General features: G+C 48.6%; 1 protein-coding gene across 1 annotated transcript in view; it reads right to left on the bottom strand.

The window, feature by feature from the left end:
• Positions 1-11,806, bottom strand: part of STX8 (syntaxin 8) — a 108,111-nt gene extending 96,305 nt beyond the window's left edge. The window contains exons 1-4 of the mRNA XM_032706808.1: positions 11,746-11,806; positions 11,249-11,348; positions 7,582-7,676; positions 5,820-5,930 (exon numbers count right to left, since the gene is read on the bottom strand). Of these exons, the coding sequence (XP_032562699.1) occupies positions 5,820-5,930; positions 7,582-7,676; positions 11,249-11,348; positions 11,746-11,762 (323 nt within the window). The 5' untranslated portion in view covers positions 11,763-11,806. The remainder of the gene's footprint in view (positions 1-5,819; positions 5,931-7,581; positions 7,677-11,248; positions 11,349-11,745) is intronic.
• Positions 11,807-12,244: the final 438 nt, after the last annotated feature.

The raw sequence follows: 12,244 nt of genomic DNA, 5'->3' as shown, positions 1-12,244 counted from the left end.
AAAGAAGAATTCTTTCTAGAAAGAAGTAGCACCTTGTATTATTATACCCAGAGAAAAGGCAGAGGGACAAACCCACTCCTGTGAGACCAGTGCAGGTCACAAAGTGCTCAACAACTCCCTCACCTGCCCCTCAGACCCTGTAATGAGCCCTCCTGGGCCCATCCAGAGGCTCCAGACAGGTCTCACTTGGCATCCACGCCCACTGCAGCCAGGCCAGAGGGACCCGGCGACACGGCTGGGACAGGAACACCTCAGGCAGGGAACCCCACAGAGTTCTGACCAAACTTCAGGGGTAAAACCCACACAGGAGCTCAGCCCTGAACCTGCCCTGCTACAGACACTCCTTCCTGAGGGTGCTGAGCCCTGAGCCTCAGGAACAGCCTGTAGGCTCAGCCTGAAGTGCCTGAAATTATGGGGTTTGACTTGCTGGGCTTAGGAATCCCTCTCTGCTATTCCTTACAAATCCAGGTATATACAGACATCCCAAGTACAGAGACACAGGTGAGGGGGTGAGGAGGGTGTTGGACAATCCTGACCACGTGGCCAAAGACACAATAATCCTGGAAAAACCCTGCCCCACCCCTAGATTTGATCTCACAACTCAAGCCTCAGGCATTATCAAGGATGGGCTCCTGGAGGGACAATTCACCTCTTCTCCCACCCTTTCCATCCACCTCCCAGACACCAAAGGCTAATCCCACTCCAGGTCAGAACACCATAGCTGCAGTTGGGAGGGCTTTCAGCAGTAAGTGGGAGGGAGGAAGGACACCAGGAAGGAGTTCTAAAGGCACTTAAACAACTATTTTTTATTTTATTTCCTGAAGAGCATTTGCCCCTCCACAAACAAGAGTCAGACTCCCAAAAGCATTAACACCTGATGGCTCATGGATGCACTTGATGCCTGTTTGGCATTAGGCAAAATTCCTGTTGGGATCAAAACTGAATCACCTCACATCTGACCGAAACGTGTTTAAACAGGAAAAATGGTAACCCACATTGAAGAAAAATGAACTCTTCTAAAATGTACCCGTGGTAGCTCTTGCTGAAGGTGCTTTGTGCCATACAGCTATGAAAAGTTTTCTATGTTCTTGAGAAATTCCAAGAGAAATCAAGAAAGGCCAGTTAATTTGTTTGTTCTCTGGTGACTGACATGCACAGTCTGATGACCTGGTCAGACAGGAGGAGGAATATTTCAATTCCTTTGTCCTCACAAATGTTTAAAGTCTCAAAGAAGTTCGACATGTGATTCCCAGAAAGCCAACATTTCTGGTTGCTTCTTCCCCTTCTGCTTTTCAAATGGTGTGAATCCACAGGGAATTCTGCCCCATTCCAGTCTCTGTTACAACAACCTGCACAGATCTCTCTCCAAGGAGAAAAGAGGGGAGAAGCTACTGAAATTGCTATTGAAAACCCATTAAAGGAAATTTAACTGACCTTGCTCAAGGGGAGTCACGTCAACAGCACAACCTTTCCCCTGGAAAATTCCAGTTGCATCTTAATTAAGGCTGACACGCCGGAAGGTAAAGGAATGCTGTCCCAAAGGAATGGAGTGTCCTGCCCCGTGTGCCGGCCCCAGTTGTCACTTGGGATCAATACTGGAGCATTAACAAACTGTACTGCACAACCAGGAACAGCTTTACAGCAGCTTTCAAAGGAGGTAAAACTCACTGAATGGTGACCAAACATAAACGCAGATTAATTCTGGTGAAACCCTCCCAGCTCCAGGCCATGGGCACAGTAAATATGTGATCAGTGGTGCAAGAAGGTTAATGAAAGGAAGGACTGCTGGAAAAGTGTGGGCTGTCACATCAGAGATGGATTAGATACGGAAAACCAGCCCAAAACCCGGGACAAGTGTCACTGCAAGAACTTCATCAAACAACAGGTGCTGATTTTTCTAATGCAGGGGAAAAGCTGAGGCTCAGCCTCAGACACAGCCCAGAGTGGGCTCTGCCTCCCAGGAAAACCCAAAGCTGGGTCACAACTCTGCAAGGATTTTAAAGGACCCCTGAGCTGGCAATGGCAGCTGAACCCCATGGAACGTGTGGGCTCTGAGCCCCAGACCAGCTCCTCCCAGGCTCCTTCCAAGCCCTTTCCAAACTCCTTCCCTACCAGCCCACACACAGGCCAGGCCCAGGCAAGAGAGGAAGGTTGGACTTACTGGCACAAGATCCAGACCCTGACTATGTCTCTGCCTGTACCTCTGAAAACAAGACCCACAAGGGAGACTTTGGAAGGGGTGTGAATTCACCAGACAGAATAGTTGGAGTAATTTTATCCATTTTCAATAAGAAGTTAAAAGAGAACTATAAAACAGCAAGCATTGCAATACTAGCATAGAAATACTCTCTCTGATGTTATCTTGTGCTGGAAAATACTGGTTTCCCTGATCATTTCTAATGGAGCATGAAATTATCATGGGATTTTGATGTTTTCCTCCTGTTTGCCTTGACACCTTCTTGCTTGAATCCTCACCCTGTGCCTGGTGCACAGAAGTACCATGACAACACTGTCCTGCCACAGCAGGGGTGGCCACACTTCCAAAGGTCACATCACAGAATATCACACAATATCACAGAATCACAGAATTTGGCCAGTTGGAAGGGACCCACAAGGATCATATCAGTTAATGGACTGCTCAGAGCAGGGGACACAAAAGGGCTTTCTCACATCACAGTCCCTGTAAACATTTTGCCCACTTGTTATTTCCCATGTTGTGGTTGACTCAGCGATAGGTGTAAGAGCCACCACACCAACTGGGTCTGCACAGGGCTCTGGAGAATCCAAACCTCAAACAATTGCTGTATTCCATCAAAGTCTGCAGCTTTATGACCTGCAGCACGTGCTGCACTGATGTCTGGTTATGCAAACACGACAAACAAATCACAATCACAAATCACAGGATGGTTTGGGCTGGAAGGGACCTTAAAGATCATCCAGTTCCACCCCCTGCCATGGGCAGGGACACCTTCCACCAGCCCAGGTTGCTCCAAGCCCCGTCCAACCTGGCCTTGGACACTTCCAGGGATGGGGCAGCCACAGCTTCTCTGGGTAACAAAAGTAGCACAGGCAGTAACAAACACCAACACTAGAGAACCAGAGCACTGAAACCAATCTCTACACCACGTCACTGAACAGACTCTCACAAAACAGAAATACAGATGTGAATACAGAAAACTATCAGTTGAACTTTGAGTCTCTTTTCTACCTGCTCCAAGATACACAAAGAAAACAAACTGGAAGAAAAAAATCTTATTTTCAGCCATTATGGTAGGACACAACACTCACATTGGTACCCAATTTTTTACTACACAATAGCTTCAAAGTTGTCTCTGGTACAGCACAGCACTGATTCTCAAAGATATCTACAGGCAGGGGGCAGAGGATGGACCAGGCTCTGCTCGGGGGGCCCAGCAATGGGACAAGAGGAACAGGCAGGAGCTGATGCCCAGGAAGCTCCACCTGGACAGGAGGAAGAACTTCTTTGCTGGGCAGTGACCCAGCCCTGAACAGGCTGCACAGGGAGGGGGTGGAGTCTCCTCACTGGGGATATTCCAGAACCCTCTGGACACAATCCTGTGCCATGTGCTCTGGGATGACCCTGCTGAGCAGGGAGTGGGACCAGTGACCTACTGTGGTCCCACCCAGCCTGATCCAGTCTGGGATTGTGTGAATATCAGAAAAAAGGCTCACATATTGCCTCAAAAGTACAAGGACTTAAAAGTATATGAAGTTTTTTTCTAAGACTGAGAAAGGGGAGAAACTTCCTCAGGAGGGCTCTAACCCTCCCTCCCAGAGGTGACCTTCCACGTGCACAATGCAAGGCTGTACTTGCTGCAGAAAGGGTCCAGTGAATGCACTGTGTTAGGAAATGCTGCCACTCAAAAGCACAAACTAAAAACTAAAAGAAAAATCCATATTTCTATTGCATGTGCACACTGCAGCAGCACAGTCCCACTCCTCAGAGGCAGGAGCTCCAGCAGGGCTCAGCAGAGGGGAGGATGCTCTGCTCAACCACACTGTGTGACCCAGAGCACACAGGGAGCTTTGTGCAGGGCTCCCAGGGCACAGCACAGCCCCCCTGGGACACACAGCAGCCTCAGGGCTCTGATCCTGCTGCAGTACAGCTTCCCACACATCACCAAAACGGGTGCCTGGGCCCAACAGCCACGAATCATTGAAAATTTCTGAGAATGGATGTTCTCTTTTTTAAATATATGACGTTTTAAAACAGAATTTTACCAGTTACACTCAAGAGTAATCTCATTGACCCTAGAAGTAGAGCGAGCTCTGCCCTCAGAGACTCCAGCTCCATTTCTCCTCTGCAGGACAGATCTCCTGAATGTGCAATGGAAAAATTAGGAAGAGTAAATGCAATTATCTGTGCTGGAGTTTAGCCAAAATGTGTAACTCTCACATGGAGCAGTACTGGTGCCCTGTGTGGGGTCAGCAGACAGGTAAAGTCACACTCTGACGGGGGGGGGTCCATTTTTTGCATGAGTGTTTGCTCAGGGATCAAAGCAGATCACCCAGGGAACCATGAGGATGTGTCTGAGGCTGTCCCTCAACACCTGCCACTTCAATTCCAACGTGCCACGGCCCGAATCCTGTGCTAAGGTGGCAGATCCACCACCATTTCCTAGAAAAGAGGAAATGGCAGCTTCATTTTGCTGTCCATAGCCCAGCTACTATAGCCTTTTTTATTGTTACCCCTTCCCTCCTCTCTCTCCTCCAGGAATTAATTCATTGGGCAGTTTGAACACATTGAAGGAAAAAGGAGTCTGAAAGAAAAATCAACTTTTACAACACAAATGAAGAGGCAGAAGAGGAAGAGCCTCGTGAGCCTTTGGCCCATCTCCAGCCCGTGCAGAGCTCCAGGGTGAGCCCAGGACACTCAGCCAGGACACTCCTGCTCCTCAGCAAGACACACACACATGCTCAGGCACAAACTGAAGCCACCAACAGCTCTCAAGTTCAGCCCAGGGGAGCAAACAAAACTCCAAGGGAGTGGAATTCCACGGGCAAAAACTGCAATCCAAAAGGCCACTGACAACCCATCCTCCTCACCCCACTGCACACAGAGCTCACAGGATGCCATGTCTGCAGTGAAAATGTCTTTTTATAGAATTATATCAAGTCTGTGCCTAATGTGGTTTGTTTGTTATGGACACAGCACCCGTGTGACTCCATCAAACCCAACCTGTGCTCTGCTAATAACTGATTAACTCAGGCAACAGGCCTGAATTTCATATTCAAAAACAAGGCTCTGCCTTTCCTCCTGGTCAGGTGGGGACCACCAGGGACGGATCCTTTCTAAGAACCTGTTAGAGGGGACAAACAAACCCCTTCCAGTGGAAAGGGACTATGTGGGAACAGCAAAAGGAGAGCACAAAAGAAGAGCACAACAGTTATTTTCCCCAGCTGTGAAGGACACACCAAAATGGAAATTGAAATGTCTTCCATCTGAAGGCACTGCTGACTGCTACACAGTGTGGGCACTGGGGACTGCTTCAACCTTAAGCCTCATCCTGACAGTTTTCTTCCCAACAATTCACACAGGCTTTGGATGGTGGCACCCACCAGTCCAACACAGACCAGTTGGTCAGTTATTACCTCTTCTAAGCAATTCCCACTCCCTCGTCCTCCCCAGCTCTGCAGACACACATGACCCTGTCACTGAAGGCAGCACATCGTTTCTAAGCAAATGAACACCCTTTGCTACCTGCAGAGCCCAATGAGTTCAGTGGATGCTTTACCATTACCCTCAGACACTCCCAAAGCACAGATCCCATCGCTCCCTTGAGGTGACAGTGCCATACCTTGTCATGTCTGGTTCTGGGCCTTCATTCTTGTAAGATGCCTCAAGTTGTTTATGTCGTGTGAGAAGGTCGTCCACCAAATTCTGCCTCCTGTCCCCCTCCAGCTGTGTGCTGATGGCACTTAGTTAAGGAAAAAACTTTAAAACACTGAAAAACTTTAATTTAATTATATAAAATATCTATTATACATTCTGAAAATAAATCAGATCCCCTGATCATCAACATTAACTAAGGTAACTATTTTAACTCAAGAAAAGGCTCCAATATCTTAAAGGATGGGTCACATCTTTCTGAATTAAATCTGCTGTTATTCTAAATGTGTTCTGAACCTCACATATTTCAAACAAAAAGTTTCATACAGTGGCCACAGAATGATCTTCATGCCATCACCTCAAAGCAGCAAGAGAACTGGAAGACTGCTTACTGCCAAATTAGCATTAAGAACAGCATCTCCCCTTCCAATACCCAACACAAGTCTTTTATCTATCACTAAGAAGCCCTAAGCAGTTGGTCTCCTCTCCAGCACTGACAGTGTAACCCTACTGCACGGGTTAAGTTCAGGGAAAGATGAGACTTCTTAAAAGAGTTCCAACTTACACTGTCACAAATGGGGCAGGCCCAAACAGAACAGCTTTTAAAACCAGTGGGGTACTTCACATCTCATTTCACTGGAGGCTCATAATACAGACCAGGGGAGTAGCTCTTAGCCAAGTGATCAGAGAACAATCAAAAATTTCCTTTGAGCATCTGTATCCATTTGCAATTGGTCAGCAGAACCCCCGACAGCAGAAAAACAATTCACGCAGCGTCTCTGAAAGACAAGATGCCCTGAAGTGCTGTGGCCTACAACAGGGGACATGTGTTTGCTTTTTTAAATTAACCTCAGTGAGTTCTGAAGGAATAGTAACCCTCTTCCAAGTACTGCTGAGTGGATTAGGCAACAGCTGAACTGATCTGTGTGTGCTTTCTGCCACAGCAGTAACATTTGCCTGCTCTCAAGCACTCACTGGATGGGGAAGTGTCACCCCTGCTTCAGCACAGCACTGAGGGGCCAGGGCTTAGGAGGGATTTCTGATATAATAGGCTTGAAATTAAATGTGCCTTCATCAACTCAGATTGCTCCTGGATACCTTCAGGGAGATGGACATACTACTTTGACTCCTTTGGTCTGACTCTCCCAGCATATGGGAGGAGCAGCATATCCAGGCCACAGGGTAACACTCCTAGAAGAAAACCTGTGATTTCTTTCCAAGGTATATTTTGCAGCATTTTGACAACATTCTGAAGATGGAGTCCTGTTGTTCTTTAAGTCAGTTAAAGCCAGGACTCCCAGAGCCCTGCCCACAAGGCTTCATCCTTCCCTATAGCAAGGCCTGGCCGAGAGAAAACACCAAATAGCCAGTTTTGTGCTGGACAGGTGAGCTTGGCTCACACTCCAGCACCCAGCCAGCAGTGCCAGCACAGCACAGGCAGCACCAGGACAGCTCTGAGATGGCTCACACCATCTTGCTAAGCTCCTGTCTGACACAGAGATAACCAGAGCCAGCCCCATGCCCACCACCCCAGAGGGGCCCAGGCTCCCTTCCTGCTCTACACCTGCAATGAAAATACCAAACAGCAGCACAGAGAAAGTTCCAGTGACAAGGTCTTCTGCACACGGAATGAGGGGAAAACCCAAACTGTGTGGTAGAGCAATCACAGTGTCTTTTTCCACTCTGTCCCACAACACCAAAGGGTCAGAGAGTGATGTTCACACGGATACATTTGCCGTGTTGACACCGCCCGAAGCAGCAACTCCTTCAGCTGATCAATCTTCTCCCTGAGAGTCTGCAGTGATGATCTGATGGCCACATTGATCTGCAGGGGAAGAACAAGATTATTTAAGTTTTTCTTTTTGGTCTGACTTATAATTGCATAAAATTTCATTCTGCGTCATGCAGTATTTATATATATATATATATATATAAAATATATAACATATATATAATATGTTATATATATAATGTTTTTATATATATAATTTTTATATATATATATATATATATATATATATATAATATGTATTTAACTTCAGCTCTACAGGTGTGAAGGGCTTCACTCCAGCCCCAGAAAGCCAAAAGGAAGCGACACAGATCATGGCTCTGGGATGGTTATAAAATAAGGGGAGAAATAGTTCTAGGTTCACAAACACAATTCTGGGATGCTTATAAAATAATGGGAGAAATAGTTCTAGTTTCACAAACACAATTCTGGGATGCTTATAAAATAATGGGAGAAATAGTTCTAGTTTCACAAACACAATTCTAAGGCATTACCACTGTTGAATATGGAAAGCTGTCTTTCAAGTCTTTACAAACACACTCCTCTATATGGGCAAAACATTTCAGCACATTTTAATATTTTTTAGATAGTTTTCCACTTCTCTCCTTTGATCTTTATCACAAATAAAAACACCAGCTTCTTCAGCCACCAGGTTTCTTTCCCAGCTCTCAGGATTAGAGGGAAGGCTGCTACAGGTTCAGACATTCCCTCCATTGAACTCCTCCAGACTTTAAACTAAAGATCCCAAAGAAATTCAGATTCCTCCATGTCCCTTCTCAGCAGCACCTGGGACCCCCCACCCTTCCTCACCACTGACCTGCCCAGGATTCAGATGTGTCTGTTCTTACCATGAACATAGTTCAGTTGTTCACAATTCTTCCCTGCTGCAAGCAAGCCCCAGGCTTGCAGGAATCCTCCTCTCTCCCCACCCCTTCCCAAGTCCAGCTGACATTATCCTCTGGGATTTTCCTCCTTAAATCTTATTTCTTTTCATTCCAGTTATTCAGAGAGTTCTAGGAAAAAAACACTGTAACTGCAATTAACCATGCAAGTCATCCTAATTAAGACTCGATGTGCTTCTTGTTTACAAGCTCCCAGCCCTGCTGAGGGTTACAATGGGCTGCAATCCCAGTTCCTCTTTGAGGAACTTGGATCAGAAGAGGAATATCTGCTCTGACCCTCATTCCAGCCTTCCTGGAGACACAGCAGCAGCCAGACAGCAGCATGTCCCTGCACAGGATCCTGCACAGCCACACCACACTCAGTACCAGCACAGGGATGGAGCAGGAGAGCCCCAAACCCCCCCGAAAGCATCAGGAATTTAAATCCCTCTGACTCTGTGAGGTTTGTTCTCAAACACCACCAAATACAACAGCAAGCAGAAGCAACCACGCTGAGCCCTCGAGAGGATGCAGCCAAAATCCACCTTCAGCCCAACACCACGGCAACGATTCCCAAACCAGGATGGGGTCTCAGTGCTTTTGGGAAGGCTCAACATCCTGCACGTCCTCTGGCTCTGCAATCAGGTAATCAGTCCTTTAATTTCATGTGTTCTCATGTCTCCAGGAGGAGAATGCTGCATTTAATCAACCCAGAACAGCAGAACAACATAAAGGTGACACGGCCAAGAAAGTCCTCAAACACAGACACCACTGGCCACAACTGCAGCACAACAACACAACATTTCACTTCCTTCAGAGAAAAAAAGAAACCAGTGGAAGGCTTAAGATCAGCTCGACAGAGCAGAGCTCACAGACTGTAAGTGCTGCCTTGAAATCTTTCCTTATAGTTTATATTTACATTTTAAGTTTTACGCTTTATTTTTGGCAACAGGGTTTTTAGCCATGCCAATGGCAAAATACTATAAAAATAAAAACTTGTTTATATTCTCCCTAACAGGCAAACAATGTACAAAGACATTTCCCTGCATTAAAGTGTTCAGGAGGCACAGAATACAAGACTGCTCAGCCGTGGATTTCTCAACAGGCATTTCTGTTGTGAAAACAACTCTCTCCTTGTTGGAAACTTGTTTATAGTAGAATCAAACACTGCCAAATATTCATCTTTACCTGTTAATGGATGAAAGGGAAACTGGAAAACACAGGGCACGGAACAAGTGATTTTATGAAGAACTAAGTCAACCATGTAATGTTTCCATAAAACACAACCTCGGAGAGTTCTGGCCCCAGAAAGGCTTCAAACAACAGCGACACGAGGTTTTGTTGGGGTTTGGGGACACGTCATGGATGGCACTGATGGAAATGGAGGACTTTGTCCTCTATAAATACACACAGGTTAAGCAGCAATCTTTTTATTAGTCTTCTACTGCTTGGGCATATCTGTGCAATTTGTGATAATTCACCATCCTGCAGGCAGGGACCAACCCCCAAACACTCCTCTCAATGCTACAGCCAGAGAAAACACTTCCCTCAAATCCCACTTATTTGGGCCTTCTGAAACCTCTTCTCAATTCATGCTGAATTTGAGTCACTCATTCAGCAGCACTGATTATTGGACAAAGCCCACACAGTTTTCCTCAACATTTCTGCACGGGAAACATTTAAAAAATGGCATTTTATTTTAAAAGCTGATAGGTTTTAAACTGGCAGAGAAGATTCAGTGATTGGGCATCATATTAAACCCCTGCTTTAAAGAGGAGCAGAGCCTGCAAAATTAAAGTGGGGCTTTAATTATGTCAATTATTATAAAGGACCAACTCAAGGACTTGCAGCCTTTTTTTAACTTAACACATCCAAGGGACCTGTTGATGGCATGAAGCTGCTCCTGCACTGCCTGGAGGAAAGGATGTGGCTTTTAGTCCTGGAGAGAGAAGCTTCCTGAGAATCCCAATTTTATTTTATTTTTTAAACAGGAAGTGTGAAAACGTGGAGAACATTTTCCTGGGTAAGCTCTCACTTCCACTTCTCATTTATATTTAATTCTGGTCTTATGTTTTGTCAAAAATGTGGCTAAAACAAGGCTGCAAAGTTCCTGTTTCCTCTGCTGTAGAGCCCCTGCAGAAGGCAGCGATCCAATCTCGTGGGGAGAAACATCTGTTCCCTATTCCCAGAGAGGGGCACAGAGCAGCTGATGTGCATCCCAGCACCTCTGAGCTCGGGAGCTCTGGGAAAGTTCTGATCCCGGCAGCGACAGCCCCGAGCAGTCAGCAGGGTGAGCCCAACGCTCCCAGGGCTCCTCCTCTCCTCCTTTCAAACCAGCCTGATCGCCCACAGAAACATCAGTTCTGTTAAACCCAAGGTGACTTTGGGGAGGCTGAAAGGCCTCTGTTAATTTAGAGTTTGCACCCTTGTTGTCTTTACAGGACCCCCGACGAACAGAGCACTGGCGCTGGGTTCCTGCCATCACACACAGCGTGTCCCTGCAGGTCCCAGCGGTGACACCGACACAGCCGGACCCGGGGCAGGGCCGGAGCGTCACCCCCGTCCTGGCACCGGCTCTGCCCCTTCCAGCAGCTCCCGCTTCCCTCTGCACCCCCTGCCAGGGAATTCAGGGCTCCCCGGGCACATCCCGCCCCCGCAGATTTAAAGCTGAACCCGCCCCGAGAACGCTCCAACCCAAAACCCAGCGGAGCCCCCATCCCGGGGTACCTTGGCTGAGCTCTCCCCGCTCCGCTGGCACCGGTTCCGCTCCTGGATCTTCTCGGCGATGTCCTGGGCGAGCTGGCGAGTGGCATCGAGCAGGGAGAGCCTGGAGGGAGCGGGGGAGCGGCTGAGCCCGGGGGGACCGGGAGGGGCACCGGGACCGCCCGGGATCGGCCTGGGAAAGGGCCGGGAGGGGAAGGTAAAACACCCCCAACACACCCCGGGATCGGCCTGGGAAAGGGCCGGGAGGGGAAGGTAAAACACCCCCAACACACCCCGGGACGGGCTTTGGGAAAAGGGCCGGGAGGGGAAGGTAAAACACCCCCAACACACCCCGGGACGGGCTTTGGGAAAAGGGCCGGGAGGGGAAGGTCCAACCCCCCCGCACACACTCGGGCCCTGCCCGGCCCCGCTCCCGCCGCCCGTGACGGGGCCCCGGAGCCCCGGGGAGGCCCCGCAGGGTCGGTCCCGCCCGGCCCCGCTCCAGCCCCGGCCCAGCTCACCAGGGCTCCGGAGCCATCGCGGGCCCCGAACCCACCCCGCGCTTCCGCCCGAGCGGCCACAGCGCGCAGGCGCCGGGAGGGGAGGGAGGGGAGAGGGGAGAGGGACACGGGGAGAGGGGGAGAGACCGGGAGAGGGGGGACGGGATAAGGGGGACGGGATATTGGGTACAGGGGTACGGGGATATGGGGGACGGAGGGACGAGGATATGGGGGTACAGGAGAACAGGAATATAAGGGTACGGGGATAAAGGGATACAGGTGTATAGGCATGCGGAGGTACAGGGAAACAGGGATAAAGGGGTACAGAGGTATAGGGATATCGGGGTACAGCGGTACGGAGGGACAGGGATAAAGGGGTACGGGGATACAGGGGATCAGGGATAAAGGGGTACAGGGGTATGGCGATAAAGGGATACGGGGGTACAGGAGTGAGAGGTGCAGGGCTGCAGGGAATGGGAATGTGGTGCCTGATCCAGGGGAATGGGGTGCCCGGTGCGGA

This window comes from Chiroxiphia lanceolata, chromosome 19 (genome assembly GCF_009829145.1).
Source record: "Chiroxiphia lanceolata isolate bChiLan1 chromosome 19, bChiLan1.pri, whole genome shotgun sequence".
NCBI classification, from domain to species: Eukaryota; Metazoa; Chordata; class Aves; order Passeriformes; family Pipridae; genus Chiroxiphia; species Chiroxiphia lanceolata.
The sequence above is the reverse complement of the archived record's forward strand: the minus strand, read 5'-3'. Positions and strand labels throughout refer to the sequence as shown.